The 23,350-nt window shown below is 37.2% G+C and overlaps 1 protein-coding gene and 1 long non-coding RNA gene across 4 annotated transcripts in view; one reads left to right on the forward strand and one right to left on the reverse strand.

The window, feature by feature from the left end:
* The window catches only part of DSG3 (desmoglein 3), a 29,128-nt gene extending 17,239 nt beyond the window's left edge, over positions 1 to 11,889 (forward strand). The window contains exons 11-16 of the mRNA XM_037165629.2: positions 598 to 825; positions 2,557 to 2,808; positions 6,525 to 6,664; positions 6,959 to 7,022; positions 8,365 to 8,666; positions 9,852 to 11,889. Coding sequence (XP_037021524.2) covers positions 598 to 825; positions 2,557 to 2,808; positions 6,525 to 6,664; positions 6,959 to 7,022; positions 8,365 to 8,666; positions 9,852 to 10,469 — 1,604 coding nt within the window. The 3' untranslated portion in view covers positions 10,470 to 11,889. The remainder of the gene's footprint in view (positions 1 to 597; positions 826 to 2,556; positions 2,809 to 6,524; positions 6,665 to 6,958; positions 7,023 to 8,364; positions 8,667 to 9,851) is intronic.
* Positions 1 to 23,350, reverse strand: part of LOC119064065 (uncharacterized) — a 47,435-nt gene that overhangs the window by 17,969 nt on the left and 6,116 nt on the right. For 2 of the 3 annotated variants that reach the window (XR_008391399.1, XR_005085297.2), the window contains exons 2-3: positions 6,547 to 6,653; positions 634 to 2,890 (exon numbers count right to left, since the gene is read on the reverse strand). This is a non-coding gene — a long non-coding RNA (uncharacterized LOC119064065). Of the gene's footprint in view, positions 1 to 633; positions 2,891 to 6,546; positions 6,654 to 23,350 lie in introns of those variants that run through there. The other variant, XR_008391400.1, reaches the window with a different exon arrangement.

Consider the following 23,350-nt stretch of genomic DNA (forward strand, 5'->3'; position numbering starts at 1 on the left):
TCAAGGCAATAAGCACACATAAAAATAAAAGAATAAACATCAAAAGTCACATCATCTGGGAAAACAGCAAAAAAAATGAAGGAAAAATACAGAAAATGACTCAATTCCTCCACTGAGAGACTTTATTTTATTGTTTTTGATTGTCAATATATTTAATTTTTTCTTCAATAAGCTTTTATATCTTGGACAACAAAAATAAATAATTTCTTATTCCAAATACTTTGGCTCGAACCTTAGAAGAAAAAAGTCTTTCACACAGTGCTGGGATCGTGAAGTGAGACACGTTGAAGAAAATGGCTATTTTTATGTAGATGTCATTTGTAGTCAATGCATTCATCACTTTACAGGCCTTCGTCCCAAGCACATTAAATTAATAGCCAAGGCTATGAATTAGAGATGCTGGCCAAAATAATGAATTTAAATTTGCTTTTTACAAGACGTGGAAATTGTAGGACATTTTTACTTGTGAGAATAACAAATATAATCTCCCATGAGAAGACACACGAACTTGGCTACATGAAAGAGAAATTTAAAAGGTTAACTTTTGGGACAACTTGTTCTGTTTATCTTTTTAACCCTAAAATGTCATTCATGCAGACAACACAGGTAAAACATCGACAGGCACCGTCCATGTGAGAGTACCTGATTTTAATGAAAATTGTCCAACAATTGTCCTCGAAAAGGAAACAATTTGCAGCTCATCGCCTTCTGTGATTGTCTCGGCTCACGTAGCGGACAGTAGTAAATATTCCGGCCCCTACACGTTTTCACTGGAGGATCAGCCTCAGAAATTGCCAACTGTTTGGAGCATCACAACTCTTAATGGTGAGTAATAAAGTCCCATCCATAAATGAAAGTCACTGCTTCTTTGTAGCTTCGGAAGAATAAGGGCTCATGTGGGAGCAAGTTCTTTCCAAGAGCAATTGAAACAATTCTCTGCAGTGAAGACATGCTCCTAGCCTCATGAATTCCTTCTCTTTTCACAAGAGGAAAGAAATGATATGATATAACATTAGCACGATTTAATATGTTGTTTTTCATGTGGACTCCAAATTGTTTTTTATATGTTATTTCTATCTCCAGAGCACACCGAAATAACATTAAAGTCAGGCATCTATTTTTATTTCAGAGCTCTTTAGATTTATAAATACATAAACTTTTCTTACTGGGCAGGCTGTGAAGAGACAGAAAGCACAAGAGAAGTGTCTGCCTGTTCAAAGCTCACAGGAAATGCTACTTAGTGTGTCCCTAGTCAGGAATCTTTAGCACAAATGGGAACAGAACTCTGTAAACCCATCAGGCAGTGGGAAAGAGCTAATCCACCTTCCCTGTTCTCTTAGCCTTTATCATGCTAATTTCACATTTCTTGTCTTTTCCAGGAGTCTCAGAGAAATAGCCATTAGATTTAATAAGAGTCTCCTCCCTTTCTAAATTTTATGGTGGCCATCAGGCCACTTCAAATCCCTTGTAAATGAACTCACTTTTTTCTAACTCTTCTCTGAACCAATCTTGCTTGTTTTTATAAATGTGCTCTGTGGTGTCCTAGCCACAGGTATCAGTCCCTGCTAGTGCCACCAAAGGGATCTTGTTCTCCATGGTCTTCCTTCCTGGGGCCTTACTAATCCTGGTGTAAGGTTTTAGCTCCAAATTATGCATGTAGCATTTAGCTCAAGGTTTTACCAGACACATAGCCAATGAAAAGGCTGCAAAAGAAATATCAGAGAGAGACAGGACCTTGTACTAGACACACCTGCTCAGGTGAGGCTGAGCCAGGCAACTGTGGTGGGACCAGGTGGATCAGGCGTAATAGCAAAGGGCTTGGTGGAGTCCAGACTGATTCAACACTAGGCTGTACCCCCAAAACTAATACAAATCAATATGAAATGTTAAGTTGACTATCTAAATAAGACTAATTCAAGCAACACAGCCCTGCAGCCACCAAGAGCTGTTGCTCGAGCCCACTCAGAAAGGGACAACACAGCGATGGAGAATGGAGAGCAATCAACTCCGTGAGTAGGAGAGACCACAGGCCTGCACCACAGGTTACGCAGTACAACCAGTCAGGTTCGAGGCGTCAGGACTGACAGGAGCAGAGGAGGTAGCATCAGCCAAAGCAGAAATTCAGTTTTTACTAAGTCAGGCACAAAAATATGGAGTTAAACAGAAGAGATACACTCAGAGGGCCACACAAGGGCCAAGGATTTGGGACAGACATACAGGAGAGTAGATAAGCCCTAGGAAAGAAACATCTGGGATTAAAATGACGTCCGCCCCGATTCCACCCCCTGCCTCCCCACTTAGTGGGGAAATTCAAGGTAGGACTGAGTCTTCATGAGTGAGAATAATGGGCCCATCTGGGACAAGGAGGAAATACGGCCTGATTTCCCCAGCTAAATCTCTTAAAGCCCTCATAACTGCTCAAATCTCACCCTACTAGCTTTACTGTTTGTGACAGTGATGTCTATGGCAACTCTGGTTCTGTTAAGAAAAATAAGTCATTTTAAGAGCAAAGGGTGCCTTATCCTACTGTTGATTTGTACAATTGTTTCTCTACAGCTACCTCTGCACTCCTAAAGGCCCAGCAGCAGGTATCCCCTGGAGTGCACAGTGTGTCCCTCATAATTTCAGACAGAGACAACAGGCAGTGTGAGACTCCAGAGAGTCTGACTCTGGAGGTCTGTCAGTGCAACAACAGAGACGTCTGTGCAGCCCCAACCCCTAAGCCCAGGTATGAAGAAGATGAGTCATCTTGGAGACTGGGGCCCGCTGCCATTGGCCTGATATTCCTCGGTCTTTTGCTGTTGCTGTGTGAGTATTCCAAAGCTTCATTCTTTTTTTTCACGGGGTGTCGGCATCTGCAGAGACCTTCACAGTACATGGGTGATGTACCCTGCAATGCAGAAGAAAGGTCCCATGGTTGTTTTACAGGCAAAGCCAGGGAGAAATGGGATTTTCAGGAAGGATCCTAAATGTTTAAAGTTAACGTGTCACTTGCCAACAATCTATATTCATGCACAGCAAAGCAGGTCATATATGATAGTCAAAACCTACAGTCATAAGTGTTAGACATTAGCAGAAGAAATAAGCAAGTCATAAATGTTAGACATTTAGAAAACAGCACAAGAGAGTCAATCAAGAGGGAAAAATAAAGCATGAACACTCTCTACACACTCCAGTCACATTCACGGTCAAAATAATGACTTCATCTGAGAGCGGTACATTTTCTAAAATGTCTTTGCCATATTAAAGTCTCATGAGTTTCTAAAGTAAAAAGAGAACTTTGGACAAATACATTTAGAAAAAATATATAGGTTATCATAGGCTTTGAACTTTATGATACACATTAATATATCATAGTCTCTAAGACATTATTGTTTAATTCAACATTTCCTCAAAATACCTTACCACCTGAATACATACCTCCTTTAAAGTTTCTATACATAATATGATTAATTTTATTGGACACATTTGGGAAAACTACACACGTATATTATTTTTAATAAAGGTAAAATATATTGATTCAGTAGAAAGTTTCTAAAAAGTTGCATTTAAATCAAAATCTTGTGATCAAATAATATTTTTAATTTAAGAACTTTTGATAAATTCTTGTGTAAACAAAAGAAATCCTTGATAAATTCACAGTCACTTCCCTAATTTATTATAAAACCATAGACTTTTAGAGTTAAAATGATTTTTCATTATGATCAAATTCACTTCGACCCACTAACTTAAATTTTAATTTATGTAATATTTTTAAACCACATAGAAGTACAGAAAATTAAATAACAGGCACAGATATAATTATAACAAGTTATATAATCATAATTATTATCAATAATATCATTAACAGAAATTAATATTTGTACATATATAACCTTATAACTGTAATCACTACCCAGACTTAATAGATGCTAATATTTTTATAGTTTCTCAAGTGTCCTTTTTTTAAAAAAAGAAATTGTTATACATACATCTAGTGGCCTACTATACATGCCATATATTCTTCCTCTTTCTCCCAAAGCATTTACTATTCTGAAGTTATTGTGCAGCATTTAGTTTACTAGCTGATACTGACAACCAGAGTTTCAGTTTCTCAATATCATATTAGTTTCGACAAAGATTTTTCCACTGCCTATATGTGAGTCTTTATTCCAGCTCCCAAACGAAATGGGAACTTGATTCTGGTTTTCATGCTGTTCAGATTTATGCATGTCTAACTATACGGGAAAAAAACTTATGCCATGATAAGAGCTATAATGGAAGGGAATAAATGAATATTGAATAAGCTTTGCAAAATCTCGAGCGTTGGAAAATGTGTAAGATATAGTAAGTATGAGGAGAAGGAAAGGTATTTCCAGAGAGTAACAGTGTGAGCCAAAGCCAGAAGACACTTAGTATGTTTTAGGACAGAAGAGCCTTGGGAAGCCAACACATGGGAAAACTGTGGAGTGAAGAGGAAACTGGAGAATGCTCTGGGACTAATTTGAAAGGGCTTCCAAACACATGGTATTTACTCTTCGAGATCTGAGAAAGGGGAGTTACTAAACATAGTTGAATAAAAGACGAGCATGATCGCATTTCTATTTTAGAAAGATAACACTGGCAGCAGTGCATACTGCAAATTAGAACGAAAGGAACGGTTAGGGGGTTATTGTGATAGTTCAGAAGACACAGAGGCCAACTTTAGGGCCTTGATGTCAGACCAGAAAAAGGCATAACAGAGGTATGTGCAGAGGAGTTGGAGTAGGACAGAAAAAGTGGACAGGAAGTCCAGGGGAGCCATTTAATTCAGTTGTTGCTGAAACTCGTAAATGGGACCTAGAATATCAGAAAAGGTGCAGATGTATGAGGTGGGAAGAATGAGTCTGATTTTGAAATGTTAAATCCTAAGGTGTGGCTATGTCCTGCAGGCCATGGAACCTTTGGATTGTGACTCAGGGTGGCAGTCAGAGAAAAATACTGTTATTCCCACAACCATACTTGTTTCATGTGATCCTGGAATTTGCAAAGTTTTTAATTTTGCCATGTTTTTAATTTTTTACAGAATAGAACATACATTTTTCAGTCTGTAGAAATACACTTGACACTTTGAAAATTTTTTGTGGATACATATAAAAACCATACATCGCACATACAGTGATAAATAAGTTTCCTACGACTATAATTATAATGCCTACCTAAAAATACTGACCATACAGGTGGACATCACCTTTCAAAACTAAGTCATCAACTCACAGTATTCAACCCTTCCCAAACATTTAATAAAGTCATGCAATAGAAAATGGTAATAAACAAAGCTTTTAGAATTATCATTTATATAAATATTATATTAAATTTTGAGAAAATGTAGTAATTACATCCAACCTACTTTATTTCATGCAATCTAATTTTACATATATATGACTGAATAATTTGTATAATTGATGTGGCCCATCCAAACAATACCAGCAAATCCTTATAGAGCTCACTACCAAATCCTTTACCCATACTAACCCTTGTAATCTTTAAATTACTTTAATCTATGATTCATTTGTCCCAAGTCCTCTTTTTATTTTAGAATCTCATGAGACTTGAATATGGCAATGACATTTTAAAAAGTGTCTCACTCATGGATAAAGTCATTATTCCAACCATAAATGTTACTGGAATGTGTATGGAGTGTTCATTTATTCTCCTATTCTTTGGATGAGTTAATGGAGGCAAGAGAAGATGATATAGCTTCCAGCTGGTGACTGGTGGAGACAAAAATTAAAACCCTAGAAGTCTGACTCCCATGGCTGTGGTCTTAGAGAAACACTTCACTAAGCTGCCTCTAAGGGAACTGAGTTCAAACCTTAGACTCAAGAGGACTTTATAGGTCAGAGGCAGGAGTGTGGTCCCTGATAGCCTGGGAAGTGCTTCCTTAACTAGAATGAGAAGGGCATTCATCTTTATTGCCAAGAAGTGACCAGAGGCACTGAAAGAATGATAATCACCTTAGCAAGAAGGCCTCTTTAATTTAGGGGCTGTTAAATCACAATTAAGACTGTGCAGATATTAGATCATCACTCCCACTCAAATTTGCCAGTTTGATTGCTGTTTACTAAGGCATCATTAGAAACCAGATTATTAAAACATCATACCCACCAAAAATCTTGACCATCCATATGTGTATTCACTTAACACCATGCATATACAGCCTCAACATGTACAAATAAATGTAGTAATAATAAAAATAAATTATGAAAATAATGGAGGAACTAAACCACTTTTATCAGTCATCAAACAGTGCCTATTTTAAGGCAACAATATACATATCATGAGAATGATCTGACCTGTCGCCTTTATTTCATAATCATGAAATACTAGTATGCTTAATTTACCAAACTGTGTTTTATAGAAACTAACTGTGCTTTCTATTAGATTTGCATGTGTATTATATTTTAAAAATATTGCATTTTCTTTGTGACATTCCTGACAAGTGTCATGTCAGGTCATTTCCAAGTGATTGGAATGTTTCGATACTGTGTTTTCCTTTATGCTAGTGGCCCCCCTTCTGCTGCTGACCTGTGACTGTGGGATGGGTTCCCCAGGAGGAGCAATGGCTGGATTCATCCCAGTTCCGGATGGTTCAGAAGGCACAATTCATCAATGGGGAATCGAAGGAGGCCAACCTAAAGACAAGGTGAGGATCCAGTTTGTAAAACATTTAGTTCAATTATATAGAGCAAAATCCTATTTATGTTCAGGCAGGAAAAGGGGTAATGGGGTACAACAAAAGAGACTCCTTGACCCTTCCAGGCCCCTTGTGAGTCAGGGCTGAAATGAATGGAGCCTTTTAAGGTCTTAGTTCTTCAAATGCAAATCGTAAAAATGGTTATTCCTGCAAGAATTTGGGTTTCTTGTAATGTTGCTATTTGTAAAGGGTAAAAAAATATAGTTTATTTTTAATGTTTTTATTTTTTAATGTGGTTTGCAGGAAATGACAAATATTTGTGTGCCATTTGGAAACTCCAATGGAACTGATTTCATGGAAAATTCTGGTAAGTAGACATCAAATTTATTTTTGAAAGTAATAGTGGGTTAAATAATAAATATTAAAATAATACGCATTCTACATTCTTTTCTTAACAATTTGCACATATGTGTACATGGTGGGAGATGGTATCATTGAAATGGGGTTTCCATGAAATGGTTTATTATTAGTTTATTAGCCAAGTCCGTGACCTAGCTCCGGTTTCAGTAAGCTCATTTGCCCACTGATGCCACCGTTTTTAGTATCTGAAGATTTGTCATTCTTTTTTCAAACTTTAGTACAAACTGAACTACAGCTCTCAGACAGTCAATTATGAATTTTTTAATTAGAAAGGCTATCACACATATAGAAAAATGTAAAGGAAAACCAAACAAACACTACGTACCCACCACCCAACGTTTGACTATTGTTGACATTGGTATTATTTGCAGCCAGGGCCTCATGTGTACACATCCTCAATCCCATGGAGTCTTCGTCTCCCAGAACTAACAGTATCCTGATTCGAGTTCAATGACCAATTCTTATTTCAGTCATAATGGGACTATATCACTTATGTTGTCATACAGGTGAAATTATTTCTTTGGTTTACCAAAGACTGTTTTGCTCATAGTAGCTCCATGCCACGACTAAGGCACACACTAGAAAAACAAATAAGACCTGCCTAATATTAAATTTTTTCTTAATTCCATACTTAGCAATAGATTGTTTTTAAATATGCAGCCTGAAAATCTGCATGAGATGCCCCCCAAATGCAACTCTTGTGTTTTCATCTGTGACCCCAATCCTCACCTGCTGTTTCACAATAATTACATAGCGAAAACTATACTCAGAATTCGCTAGGAAAAAAGAACTTTCCATGAAAGTGTAATGTAAAGGTAACAGGCAGAATAGTCACAACCCATTAAATTGTCCTTAAGCACCAAGGCATCAAATTAGCATTTGCTAATTTGAATGTCTCCTCTGGTTTTCCTATTGAGCCAACATGACAAACTTAGTTACAATTTTTTCCCTGAAAACAAGCAAGCACTGCATTAGAAGCTTCCATAACTGTATGCTGAATATTTTGTTTTTACTTTTCCATTTCAGGCTATTGTCACTGAAAATCCACTTCCTTTGTATATTTTTCAGTTAGTATGTTTTCAGAGCTACTTCATCTGCTGATATCCCGTTACACTCTCACCTCCTCTGTTACTCTCACATAACAGACTGTGGGATGTTCTTATCACCGCTAGTCACACAATTGTATTTTCTCCCACTGACTTGCTTTACTTGATATCATGGATATCAAAGATCAATAAAAAGAAAAATCACTGCGTGAGATGTTACAGAATTTTCCCCCTCCTTTTTAGAAGTTTGTACAAACACATGCACCAGAAGAAGGGTGGTGGAAGAAAATTTGGGAATGGAGCGGACCACCAAGCTTGAAACGGCTACAGGACCTGGAGCAGACATGGGAGCTGCTGCGGGATTCAGAACCACCACGGGGCTCGGCTTCTGTTCTGCAGAACAGTCAGGAACCATGCGGACAAATGGCTTCTGCTGTGCAGAACAGTCAGGAACCGTGCGGACAAGGCATTCCACTGGGGGCGCCCAGAGGGAATGTGGTGAGGGAGAGATAAACATGAATTTCCTGGAGTCCTACTTTTCTCAGGTAATTTGCTGAAAAACGTTGTGGCTCTGATATCTTATTTACCTTACAGATCTTTTTACTCGACTATATTTCAGTTTTGCAGTTCATTGTTTTCACAGCTTGTGAAAATGTAAGAAAAAATCAGGGTTCTTTGCCTAAATAATACAGATAATCTAGAACGGCTGCTCAAATTGGGCTACTGGTCAAAAGGAATAATAGGTAAATAGACACAAAGTAAGAGAACGTAGCAAGGGGCACCATATCCTTCAAACTGGAATAGCAACAGACAGCAAAATCTTTTGCATTTCAGGATCAGCAGCATCCTCCTTAGGAATACAAAGCAGCTTATTTTGTATTTCCTGTACCATTAAGGATGTCAGAACACATGTGAATATATTTGTATGAGAAGGGGTTATAGTATTCTTCACATTTTCAAAAGAGTCCATGTCCAAAAAAAGTTGAAGAACCATTGAATCAATGACCCAAAAATAAAAGGAGGAAGGAGTGTGATAAAAGATCAGATGAGCATGGAACTGAACAGGGACAAGGGTGCAAGAACAGAGAGGACTGGGGGAGGCAGGTTGCTTGCCTCCTGGTTGAGGCACTGTCATTAGAATAGATCTCACGTATAGATTTGGTATCGGAACTGATGGTAAGTGCCAGGATCTTGTCCTTGTATGAGCAAATGAAGGCTAACACTGTGTTTGAGGGTAAACTGGCAGGGAGCACTTGATTGGGATGAGGGTCCTTGGGAAATTCTGAGATGGTGTGTGCTCTCGTTATGAGACAGGCTCCCACAAGACCTGCAGGATCTCAGCAAAGTCTCCAGTCTGGGTGAGAGCTATGCCAATGGTGCATGGTGGAATGCCTCCTATCTACACCCAAGGACACATGTTAGCACAAGTACACATAGGGACCCTTACACCTGGCACAGGAAGTAACCTGTAGGCTTCATACACAATTGTTTGATAGGCCTGAATCCATGTAAGTACCTTCAGAATCAAGAATTAGACCATGAACCTAGGCCAGAGTCAACTTTGAGGGAATGTCAACTATACCAGTCTCCAAATGATTTCTGTATGTCTTTCCATCCATGGAGTACCTAAATTACACAACCGTGAGCAAACCTTGAGTCCTATGAATGGTGTTATATTCTTCAGCTGAATTTCTTATAAAATTCATTTTTCTACTTTTTTGCACCTTTAGAAAGCATTTGACTGTGCAGAGGAAGAGGATGGCCAGGAAGCAAACGACTGCTTGCTGATCTATGACAATGAAGGACTGGGTGCCCCTAGTTCTCCTGTGGGCTCCCTGGGTTGCTGCAGTTTTATCGTCGATGACCTGGATGAGAGCTTTTTGGATTCCCTGGGCCCGAAATTTAAACAACTTGCAGAGATAAGCCTCGGGCTTGATGACAAAGCCAAACAATCTCAGACACACAACAAAAACGGCAGTTCTGGGATGGGATCCTGTGGCCATTCTGTAGAAATCCAGCAGTCAGGGTGTTCTAGGTGCCAGATTTCAGCAGACAGTCAAGGAGCTTCTGCTTTGTCTGCTTCTTGCTCTGTCTTCCAACCCGCCATTCCCATCCCTGACCCTCTGCAGCAGCGTAGCTGTTTGGTGACGGAGACTTACTCAGCGTCTGGCTCCCTCATGCAACCTTCTACTGCAACCTTTGATCCACTTCTCACGCAAAATGTTACTGTGACAGAAAGAGTGATTTGTCCCATTTCCAGTAGTCCTGGCACCCTACATGGTCCAATTGAGCTACGAGGGTCATGTAATATGATTTGTACAGAAGATCCTTGTTCCCGTCTGATATGACCAGAATGAACAGGAACCACATACTGGTTGCGTAAGGATATCTGGACCAAATTATCCAAAATAGCATAGCAAGTCTCACAGCATCGGTCTAATTTGGCACTTACTTGCTACTCTGACAAAGTGATCATAATTACAGTTTTTTCTAGTTCATATCCCCCAAGTGAATATGTTGCCACTCTTAATTCTCAAATACTATTCAAGTGGTATTGAATTTTAATGTTTTTTGAAAAATCTTTTTAAAGAAAATTTTAGTAGATTAAGCACTTAGAGTCAAGAATCCCAATTTTTGTCCCTCTCATCTTCTCTTATATCACTAATAATGATGTAAGAGTCCTAGGTGTTTGCTAAAGCATTTTGAGCTGCTCAAGAAAGAAAAAAAAACTAGCTACAGTTGAACTTTTTCCATCTTCTTGGTGCTGGGAGACCCTAACATGTATCTTTTGGTCAAGCTATAGGGGCTATTGGCTTATGCTTTAAACTTGCTACATCTATACACCTCATATTCTAACAGTAAGACAATTTTATCATAGGACATTTAAGGAAGTTTAATATAGTGTAAATAGTATTTTGGGTTTCTGTAATCATCTTGAAATGATCTATCTAAAGAAAATGCACTCCTTTCTATATACTTCTCAGTAACAAATCCTATGTTAATAGTTAAAAGTGGTCCTTATTTTTTAAATGTCAGCGGGCCGATGTAACTTTCATGTGACATGCATGATGTTTATTATGTTGACAATGTTTACAGACTTGTGGAAATTCAAACCATGGCTTTTCTCGTAAACAGAGGGGGCTTCTGACTAGAATAACACAAGATGAAATTTGTAAATATGTATTATAAACAGAATTTCAGGTCAAATAGGAAATGAAAAAGGATTAGCAGGAACCTCTTTTTTTTTTAAGTCTCCTTCCTTTTACATTAAACAGCTATAGCAATTTAATTCTTGAGCATAACATTGTTAGGTTAGTGAAGGTTTAGGACGTATTATCTCATGCATGTTAGCATGATGACAACGCAGTTCTTCACATCATTTCTTGTCTTTCAAGATCTTCAGCCCTCAACCTATAGCGAGCATCCTATCTGCTTATCGACATTACTGTCTTAGCTGAGTCTTTAAAAGGACATTATCCAGCCCTACTGTCTCTAATTGCATGTAAAATTCTCCTTCCATTTTTTGGCCATATTCCAGACTGATACTGATACTTGTTTTTCCAGATGACATGCAAACTAATAAAGTGCTTGTGTTTTAACTCAGAGGGATACAGTCTTGAGGACACCTTGGGGGAAAGAGACCCCCTAAAATTTCTTACATCTAGGATTCTTCCCTGGCCCAGATGCCCTGACTACCAGGAAGGCCTGTGCTAGGATAGCCTGAGAAGTGTAGGCAGTCTGCTCTTCCAAGACAAGGCTGTTGCTGCAGTAAGGCTCGCCAGTGCACTTGTCTTGAGGTGAGGGACACTTGACCCTGTGGAGCAGTCTGCTGGGTCCTGAGGAAGTCCCCTTGCTATTATCACTGGGCACCTCTTCTCCGTCTTTTCAAAAGATGCTTTCTGTGGGAGGTAGCACACCCACAGTTGATCTGTGCCTCCGTTTATACACAAAAGTGAAGTCAATAGTCATAACTCTTATTCCTGGGTCAAATGTACACTCAGGATTCTCAAAGCATTTTAACTTTGCCTCTTAAAAGCCCACCTTATCAGAAATGGGAATTTCGCTGCATCGTCAGACAGCAGAGGAAACCATGCCATTGTAGCAGAGGTTATATAATGAAATAATTGAAATGAAATGTGTTTTGAAACAAAAATAGATCAGTGTTGTCTAGGAGGACCTAAAATTATTTGCCATGTAAAATTAAATTCAAAGCAAAAAAATGTATGTGTATATTTTCAAAAATAAAAATTGAAGCAAATAAAAAAAATTTAACTGTCTGTTTACTTGACGTATCATTAATTTTAAACAGTATATAGTAAAAGTTTAACAGTATAACATTGTTTTTAAAAACTGATGACAAATTTAAGAGTAATTCCTTAACCATTCGCTAAAAGGTGAACTACTCTTTGTAATTAATTCAAAATTTTGATATAAGAAAGTGGCTTACCTATATGCTTTTATCAGTTATTACATTTTTTCCTAGTTGAGATTTACTCCGCAACCTTTCAGGCAGGAAGGGAAATACCTGAAGACTTCAGAGCTCTTCTTCAGGTAGATCTAGATGGTGCTAGATGAGGTCCGAGCAAACTTTTACTAACTGGATGCTTTAACTCATTTGTTTGATAATTTAGAATCATCTTTCAGGCAGAAGTTTCATCATTTTATGATGACTCAGAGAGAAAAGGTGGAATAAAGAAAGGTAAGGTTTCTAGCCTGCCATGATGAAAAAAAATGGACCACGGCTCTGGTGACGGCCGGTAGCCACAGTGGTGGGTTTGCTCCCCAAGAAATGCCTATTACTACGTTTTCTAAGGAGATGCCATGAAGTCATTCCCTTCAGAACTTCAGATCTTGCTTTTGACTGACCTTCCTCATTTTTCAGTGCAGACTTGGACTTGGGGTATGGGAAGCAGAAACTGGATTAGAGCGGATGTTGAGTGAAGAAAAGTAGATGGCTTACCTTGGGTGTTGCAACTCAATTTCAGGAAAAGGAAAGCCATGTAGGTAAATTCCAAAAATATCACCAGTTTCTCCTATTCATAGAAAATTCAAGGAATAAAAACCCTGACTTTTAAAAATCAAGAGTGTAAAGGAATACATTCAACTGACTAGCTTCAATGCAACTAACGATTTAAAAAGTAAAAGTTCAAGATCTTTCCTTCTTGTTCTTGGCAATTCAGCATTTTATCAACTCCTTTACTGGGTATACAACAAGAAATTCTGAACCACAGATTATATGGCTTAACACTTGTTTAACGAAGTGTCAGACTGTTTTATGTAGGGGGAATAAGTGGACAGAAAATAAGACAAACAATCATTTAAATTCCAGGTAACAGAAAGGACACATTTTCCACGACGAACACTGAGACTCCTTCTCCTTTTCCTGACCCAGACTGCACAGGATTCTCTCTAGAACAAGACATCAAGACATTGGCCATCCTAGGTTGGTGTCTTTACTTTCTTTTTTGTTTATACAGTGACTTTTTTTCAAATATAAACCAAACTATCTAAACACAACACAGATGTAGTTAAAACTCAGGGGAATGATGGTCTAAAAGAGAAATGAATGCAGTTACAAGAGTAGGAAGAAATGAGAAATGGGTGAGGGCCACATACCAGGTGGCCAGAGTTATATATTCTAATTTAATTTTTAAAGGAACCATAAGATTAGAGTTATGAAAACAGAACACAATAACTTGTGACTTCCTCAAGGTCATACAATAATGCGAACAAGTGTAAAGGTTTAATCTATAATTATTCAGCACTGCTGAAAATGATTACTCTCAGAATAATCTATTTTCAGCTCTAAGACTGAATAGAACATGAAAATTTAAAAAGAACACAAAGAGAACAAAGAAAATTATTTTTTAAAAAACTTTAAAAGATCGGAAATCTAGATATGATTCTAAAGATTAAACAATCACTATAGCCCTTGCTGGTGTAGCTCAGTGGATTAAGTGTGGGCCCACGAACCAAAGGATCGCGGTTAGATTCCCAGTCAGAGCACATGCCAGGGTTGCAGGCCAGTTCCCAGCAAGGGACGCATGGGAGGCAACCATACATTGATATTTCTCTCCTTCTCTTCTTCTCTAAAGATAAATAAATTTTTTAAATCTTTTAAAAAATCACTATAATGTAAACACACACTGGGGTGGGCAAAAGTAGGCTTACTCAAAACACAGTCTATTCTTGAATTATTTACTAATTATTGTATTATTTCCATATGAACAATTGTAAACCTACTTTTGCCAACTCCTGTATACACACACATATACACATAGAGAACAAAGAGTTCTACATATCTTTCTATGTATCTAACACTGAGAGATAGAAATAGAGAAATAAAGAGGTAGAAATAGAGAGAGGGATTAACAGAATGCAAATAGATTATTTGCTGCTATTTTGAAGTATATGTGAAGTTATTTTTCAAGGCCAGTCAGTCCTCTTCCACATTTAATAACAAAAACAAGCTACAAAGAAGTCACAGAATTTCTTTTTCAATAAACTCCTTAAGAATTACTCTGACAGTACACTTTTTAGAAGAGATTTTGTGACAAGTGTCTAGCTATAAAAATAACCTTTAAAAAATGTGTTATTTGCATATGTCATGAAACGATCATTACCATAAGTGTAATTAGCATCCATCATCTTTCATGGTTATAAGAAAATATTTTTTCCTATATGATAACTTTTAAGACCTAGTCTCTTAACAACTTTGAAATATGCAATGAAGTATCATTAACTATAGTGACCATGCTGTGTGCATTGCATCCCCAGGGCTGATTTATTTTATAACTAGGAGTTGTACCTTTTGAGCCCCTTCATCCATTTTCCTACCCCTAGCCCCTCACCCCTGGCCCCTGGCAATCACCGATTTGTTTTCTATACCCATGAGTTTAGTTTTTGTTTTGTTTAAAAAAAAATTAAATGGGTTCATTCATCTTAGTGTCTCCATCATTTGTGGAAAACAACACATTTTTACAACTACAAGAACTATTTTACTATTTTAAAGCCATCTCCATTCCTCCTTTACATACCTGAAGTACATGGGAACATTGTACTTTTAATTTTATGCCTCATAACATCTCTGATGTTCTCCGTGTGCTGAATTTTCATTATTAAATTAGGAAGCAGTAAATTTCATGTGAAAACACAGAACATCAAATTATACTAATATAAGCAAAACATTACTATTGAGAGAATATGTATGCCCTCATATTCTCAGAAGTCACAGGAAGTATTTATATTGTTTCATAATCAAGAGAAGATTCCAAAAAGATTCCTTAATTATAAAGCAGTACAGAATCAGGTAATCCTGTATTTACTTAAATGGCATAATGACATGGTTTTCACTCTTGCAAGGAGCCATTTTCACTAAGCCAAAAATGAGTATCTAAACACAAAATATGTTTAGATTAACTTCAGTCATGTCTTCCCATGTCCAACTGCCTAGCACTGATAATAAGATTTATACATTCCTAACTAGGAGGTAAAATACACACAAACATACATGCACACTCTCTGCCTCGGGTAACCATGTAGCTTGGCGTAGCTCAAGCAGTGTCTTTCCATCTTCAAATCCATGGACCAGACACTAATACTTAGTGTGTGTTGTAGATACAAAGTTTTTACACGCAAGAAGTTCTTTCTTACCTAAAGAAAAGAGGGATTTTTCCCCTGTCTTTAGGTGAAACACAATGAAGAGGTGTTGTTGGACCAATCTTTTACTTATTCTCATTCAGGGCTGACATCTACAACTTTTGATTAGTAAAAAAAAAAAAAAAAGTGTACTAGGAAATGGAGGTATTAGTCAAAAGGTACAAAGTTTCAGTCATACAAGAAGAGTTAAGTCCTAAGATCTACTTGTACAGCACAGCGCCTACAATTAACAACGTTGTGTTATACACTTAAAATTTTGCTCAGAGTGTAAAACTTAGGTTTAGTGTTCTTGCCACAAAAAAAGAATAATAATAATAAGATGCTATAAGGAAACTTTTGGAAGTGATGGAGGATAGGTTTATGGTTTAAATTGTAGTGATGATTTCATAGGTATATACTTATCTTCAAACTCATCAAGTCGTATACATTAATTATGTTCAATTTTTGTATGTCCAAAAATTAATGTTTAATAAACCCTTAGTCTAATAAGTTCTGATAATATTTATTTTCCTGCACCTTCTCTCTGCCTCTCAGATCTTATAAATAAATCACTATGGTTTTTTGCTCAGAAGGTATTTTATTGGCTGCTAATAGTTGCACTCTAGTTGATTTTCTAACTAGACGTTCTTTCTGTATACACTTTCTTGGACCATGGAACTGTCATTTTTTCCTGCTAGCCTTTAAATATTCTTTTAAAGATGCAAACTAAAAATAAAGGCATATGCTGTCAAGATGACAGAAGACCTTTTCCCCTGCAGAACAAAGACTCTATTGGGGCCTCCCGGACAAGCTAACACATGCTATTGATAACTTAGCCAACCAAATCTGGGCAGAGTAGAATGTCTCCCTGAAAAAACAAGCCAGGAGATGTTGTTGAATATTTTATTAGAAAACAGAGTTGTCAGGCAAAGAAACATGCTAAAGTTTGCAGAAAATCAAAACTACTATAGAAGAACCCAAGAAAAATTTAAAATCTCATTCCAACTATTAGTCAATCAAAAATAATGCTGTTGGATTGAGTGCGGGCCTGCAAGCCAGACAATCGAGGTTCAATTCCCAGTCAGGCCACATGCCTGAGTTGCAGACCGGTTCCCAGCAGGCCAATTCCCAGCAGGGGATGCATGAAAGGCAACCATACATTGATGTTTCTCTCCTTATCTCCTTCCCTTCCTCTCTCAAGATAAATAAATAAAATCTTTAAAAAAATAATAATGCTGTGAATTCTTCCTATCCATGAGCATGGTATATGCTTCCACTTATTTGTATCTTCTTCAATTTCTTTCCTCAGTGTCTCATAATTTCCTGAGTATAGATCTTTTACATCCTTGGTTAGGCATATTCCTAAGTATTTTACTCTTTTTGTAGCAATTGTTAAAGTGTTTTCTTAATTTCTCTTTCTGTTGGTTAGTTATAGGCATATAAAAATGCAACTGGTTTCTGGATATTAATTTTGTATCCTGCTACCTTGCTGAATTTACTTATCAGTTCTAGTAGTTTCTTGGTGGAATCTTTGGGGTTCTCTAGGTCAAGTATCATGTTGTCTGCAAATAATGACAGTTTTGCTTCTTCATTTCCTATTTCAACACCTTTTATTTCTTCTTCTTGTCTAATTGCTGTTGCTAGGACTTCCAGTACTATGTTGAATTACACAAGTAAAAGTGGACATCCTTGCCTTGTTCTGCTCTTAAGGGGAACACTTGTGGATTTTACCCATTGAGTATGATGCTGCAGTGGGTTTGTCATATAGGTTTTTATGGTGTTTAAGTATGTTTCCTCTCGTCCCAATTTGCGGAGATTTTTTATCAGATGTGTCTGATTAAAATCTGACACATCAGATTTTCCTCAGATATGTCTCTTAGAGGCAGTATATATATATATATATATATATATATATATATATATATATATATATCTTATTTTTATTATCCATTAAGCTACCCTATGTCTTTTGGTTGGAGCATTTAAGCCATTTACATTTAAGGTGATTATTGATAGATATATATTTAGTGCCATTTTATTGTTAGACTACTTTCCTCTGTTTTTTTTTTCTTTTTTCTTCTTCTTCTTCTTCTTAAAGAAAGACCTTTAATATTCGTTGCAATACTGGTTTGGTATTAACAAACTCCTTTAGCCCTTTCTTGTCTTGGGAGCTCCCTATTTCTCCTTCGATTTTAAATGATAGCCTTGCTGGGTATAGCAACCTTAGTTGTAAGTCCTTGCTTTTCATCACCTTGAATATTTCTCACATTCCCTTCTGGACCGAAATGTTTCTATTGATAAATTAGATGGCAGTCTAATTTGTGCTCCCTTGCAGGTAACAGCCTGCTTTTCTCTTGCAGCTTTTTAATTATGATTTATCTCAATGTAGGCTTCTTTGGATCCAACTTGTTTGGGACTCTCTGAGCTTCCTGGACTTGTGTGACTTTTTCCTCACCAGATTAGAACAGTTTTTGGTCATTATTTCTTCAAATAGGTTCTCAATCCCTTGCTTACTCTCTTCTCCTTCTGGTATTCCCTTGACGCAAATGTTGTTGTATTTCATGATGTCTAAAATGTTTCTTACGCTCTCCTCACTTTTTCTAGTTCTTTTTTCTTTCAGCTGCTCTGCCTGGATGTTTTTTTCTACCTTGTCTTCCAAATCACTCGTTCAGTCCTCTGCTTCATCTGAACTATTCTTTATTTCTTCCACTGTATTAAAATGTCCATACTACCCAAAGTAATCTATAGATTCAATTCTCAAAATTCCAATGATGTATTTCACAGAATGAGAACAAATACTTCAAGTATTTATATGGAACCAAAAAAGGCCCCACATAGCAACAGCAATCCTGAGAAAGAAAATCAAAGTTGGAGAAATCATGCTACCTAACATTGTACTTACTACAACTCCATAGTTATCAAAACTGCATGGTACTGATATAAAACAGACACATAGATCAATGGAACAAAATAAACAGCCTAGAAATAAACCCACACCTTTATAGTCAGTTAATATTAGACAGAGGAAGCGAACACATAAAATTGGCTAAGGATAGTTTATTAAATAAATGGCTTTGGAAAAACTGGACAGATATGAGAAATGAAACTAGACCACTTTCTTACACTACACACAAGAATAAATTCAAAATAGATCAGAGACTTCAATGTTAGACCCAAAACCATAAAAATACTAGAAGAAAACATAGGCAGCCAAAGCTTGAACATTGCTTGTAGCAATATTTTTTGGATATATCTCCCCAGGTAAGAGAAACAAAAAGATAAATAAATAGACAAATGGGCCTACATTAAACTTAAGTTTTTGTATAGCAAAGGAAAGCAAGAACAAAATAAAAAGACAACCCATGAAATGGGGGAAACATATTTACCAATACATCTGATAAGGGGTTAATATCCAGAATTATAAAGAACTTACAAACTCAACACCAAGAAAAATGAACAACCCAATTAAATAGTGGGCAAAGGACCTGAATAGACATTTCTCCAAAGAGGACATACAGATGGACAATAGACATATGAAAAGATGTTCATCCACACTAATCATCAGAGAAATGCAAATTAAAACCACAATGAGATACCATCTCACACCTGTCAGAATGGCTGTCATCAATAAGTTAACAAACAACAAGTGCTGGTGAGGATATGGAAAAGGGGGAACATTTTTGCACTATTGGTGGGGTGCAGATTGGTGCAGCCACGGTGGAAAGCAGTATGGAGATACCTTAAAAAATTAAAAATATATCTGCCTTTTGACCCAATTATCCCACTTCTGGGAATATATCTGAAGGAACCCAAAATACTAATATAAAAGGACATAAGTACCCCTATGCTGATTGCAGGGTTATGTACAATCACCAGGATACGGAAGCAGCCCAAATGCCCATCAGTAGATGAGTGTACCAACAACTACTACCTGGCCATAAAAAAGAAGATAATTTAGCCCTGGCTGGTGTAGCTCAGTGGATTGAGCACAGGCCTGCAAACCAGAGGATCGCGGTTCGATTCCTAGTCAGGGCACATGCCTGGGTTGCAGGCCAGTTCCCTGCAGGCCATTTCCCAGCAGGCCATTTCCCAGCAGGGGAAGCACTAGAGGCAACCATACATTGATGTTTCTCTCCCTCTCTCCTTCCCCTCTAAAGATAAATAAATAAATAAAATCTTTAAAAAAAGGAAGAAGAAGAATCCATACCTTTGCAACAGTATGGATGGACCTGGAGAACATTTAGCCAGTCAGAGAAAGACAAATACCATATGATTTCATTCATTGTGGAATCTAATGAACGAACTGAACTAATAAGGAAAATGGGGCAATCTCATAGGTGGAGAGATTGGGGGGCAATGGGGGGGTGACAGCTGAGGGTAGGGAAATTAGGGAGTAGAGAGATGGAACAAAAAGGAAAAAGGACTCACGGACATGGACCACAGTGTGGTGATTTCTGGGTTATAAATGATAATGGAAAAAATACAATAAAGATTAACTTAAAAATAATGAAAAGTAACAAAATAATGGTATGTTGAACACATCTTAATGATTAACAATGACAAACTGGAAATGTTTTTTGTTTGATTTTTTAATTCTGTGTTTTAAGTTAATGGTTAAGAGTTCAGGCTTTGGAGACAAAGTACTTGAGTTCAAATCTCACCTCCACCTCTTACTAGCTGTGTGTCTTTGGGTAAGTTACTTAACCTCTTTGTAATTTATCATTTAAATTTTCAAAATGGACTCAACTCAAAGTTAAGAGTATTGACCTCCAAACAACTGAAATCACACAAACTCAAAACACCTATATTATCTGATCCAAAGCCTTGTTTTACAGAAGCTGAGAAAACAGGCTAAAAAGTAATTTGACCAAAGGCAAAGTTAGGAATTGACTAGGCTATTCTCTTTCTGCAACTCCGGACGGCAACTGTGATTTTTCTTTTTCACTAATCTGCTTTAGCCATGGACTTGTTCTGTCTAGTCTATTCTGCACTGAAAATTCCTCTGAATACACAAGCAAATCGAGATAAACAGCCAAACTCATGAGAATCTGCAATATTCAGCTGGGCTTCCTTGGAAAAGGGCCGAGTAGAAGGTTTTTTTCCCCTACAAGTTCTGATCATGTTATTTCCACCAAGGAGACTAGAGCAGCCGGATGGCTCTGGGGGGAAATTTACTTGAAAACAAGCGTGACAGAAATCATGCTATTTCACAACCTCCAGTGGGACACAAATGCTAGTGATGCTACTAAAATAGCCACTAGTGCACCACAGAAAAAGAACTGCTTTATGTTCAGTTTCGCCGTGATTTGTAGTACCAAGTTTCTGGCAAAGTGAAAAGAAATTTATTTGTAAAAGCTACTTAATCCAATATAAAATGAAAGGAAGTGAAGTTTGTCTTTAACTTTACATGTATTTTTACCTTATTTCTAAGACGTGATCTGCCTAATGTTTTCATAATCTCTACCTCCTGCTTCCTTTAAAAATGTGACCATAACTAGTTGATAAATTTTTTAATTCTTTGATAAATTCATTCATAATAAAGTATAAATGTCACTAAGAACTTTGTTACTTTCCCTTGGAGTAAATATCTGTTGACTCAGAAAGCAAAGTGACATTTTTTTATCACTAGGTTATTGGTCAAGAGGCAGAGTGTTTGGTCCACCAACACTTCCCAGGGTCACTCAAATCCCACATGTGGCCTCTGTCCCTGTGGGACCACAGAGCACCCCAAGGACTCAGGTTTCCCATTCTGACCAAACGACCAAATGCATCTAATCTCTAAGAAATAAAAGTAAAGAAACAAGAGGATGGATAGAACTTCCATCCTCTTGTTATTCCTGACAACCAAGAAGCCCCAGTCTTCCTCTGTTTTTGGTTTGTTTTAGATGGCTTATTCATACATACCTCTAAAGTGAAAACCCGAGGCATAAAGAACAGTAAACCATACTCTGTGAACTTAAGATTCCAATTATTGAACATTCTGAGGCTTAGACTGGTTCCCCCACAGTGCCACACAATGGAAACTCACAATGACACTTCTACATGCCATTGAGCAATTAATTCTTCACATGAGCTTTCACATGGAGCTTACAGAGTTGAACAAAGTAAGCTCCCAGTAATACCGCTCTGCTTAACTTGTTGAGTTGTCATCCAATTCACTGGTTATTTCAGATGAGTTTTCTAATCCTAAAGTTAAGAAAGAAGTAGAGTGATGCACTCTCTTCCTCTTTCACACCCATGGGAGAATTAGTCACAAGAAGTCACTGCTGACTGATCTTTATGGTAATAGCTGATTCTGCATGAGACGGGTGTGACCCTCCAAAGGTATGACATTATTCAGGTCCAGCTGGGAAAAAAAAGGTACAGTAAATTAACAGACAATTGCCTAGTAAAAGAAGAGGTCTGCTTTCAGAAATATAGTAATGTTCATGATGAAAATTATCATTTGTTTTTAAATCTTTAAAGCCAACTACCCTCAGACAAGCTGGTAAGGGTCACTGTGATCGTTAGAACTAAATTATCAGGAGCAATTTTCTTCTCTTTGTTTTAGGGAGGAAGAAGAAGAATTTCTACCTTAAAAGGGTGGGGAGAAAACTACTGTATCTTTCTTACCCCATAACCTTCATTGTTTCAAAGTTCTGCTTAACTGGTTTGCCTAATATTTGAACATATTTCTGTCCAATAAAAATCTCTATTTTAAGTAGAAACTAGATGAAGTGATGAGAGGCCCACCGCAAAAAGAAAAAGAAAAACATTTGCAGCTCAAACCAAACAGGTTTAGAAACAAAACATTTTCCTGAAATGCTCAATCACTAGAGATATTTTGACTTTCTTCTTTACATCTGAAAACTACTTCAACACTTCAGTTCCCTGAGTGCGTATGAATGAAAGTGAGTTAGTTAAATTACCATTTACCATATGAAAAGTAAAGTTTTGATACTTTACTTTTGATATAAAAGTAAAGTTACTACATAGAAATGATTTGCCATTCAAAATATCTAATTTGGGATTCAAAAATAACAGTATGACTTTTGGTCAGCAGGGCTCCTCCAGGTTTGTCCTCCAGAGTAGTGATGCCCAATATTTTTTGTGCAGGACACTTGTGACAGGCATGCTGGTGGACAGGTTCACGCTCAAGCTCTGTTCACGGGGCTGGAACCCACCTCTGTCTCCGTCTGAAGGGGAATGTCAAAAATGTGAGTGAGTGTCATCATTACTGAATAACTTTAAATGTGCTCCGATCATTGTAACAAGTAAATAATCTTGTTATTCACTAATGTAGTAAACGATGTAGTGAATCTTGATGGACAGATTACTACATTGACTGGTATGGTACTGAAATAAAAAAACAAAACAGATTCTGAAAGTAAATTAAAACGAGTACCTGAATATCACTGAATCCTTGTTTTTACATTAAAATGGTCAATATTAGTTATTTTTGAGATACTACGACTCTCTGCTAAAGTCATTATCCTAAATCATTCTGAAAAGATCTTTAATGCCAGTATTTTGCTTCCATGATTGCTCTCCAAAGCTATCACATTGCTTCTATTTTACTTCTTTGTTATTCCTAAGAATGTCACTTGTCTAC

The sequence above is a fragment of the Artibeus jamaicensis genome, unplaced genomic scaffold, assembly GCF_021234435.1.
Source record: "Artibeus jamaicensis isolate MK-2021 breed Jamaican fruit bat unplaced genomic scaffold, CSHL_Jam_final contig_354, whole genome shotgun sequence".
Classification (NCBI taxonomy): domain Eukaryota; kingdom Metazoa; phylum Chordata; class Mammalia; order Chiroptera; family Phyllostomidae; genus Artibeus; species Artibeus jamaicensis.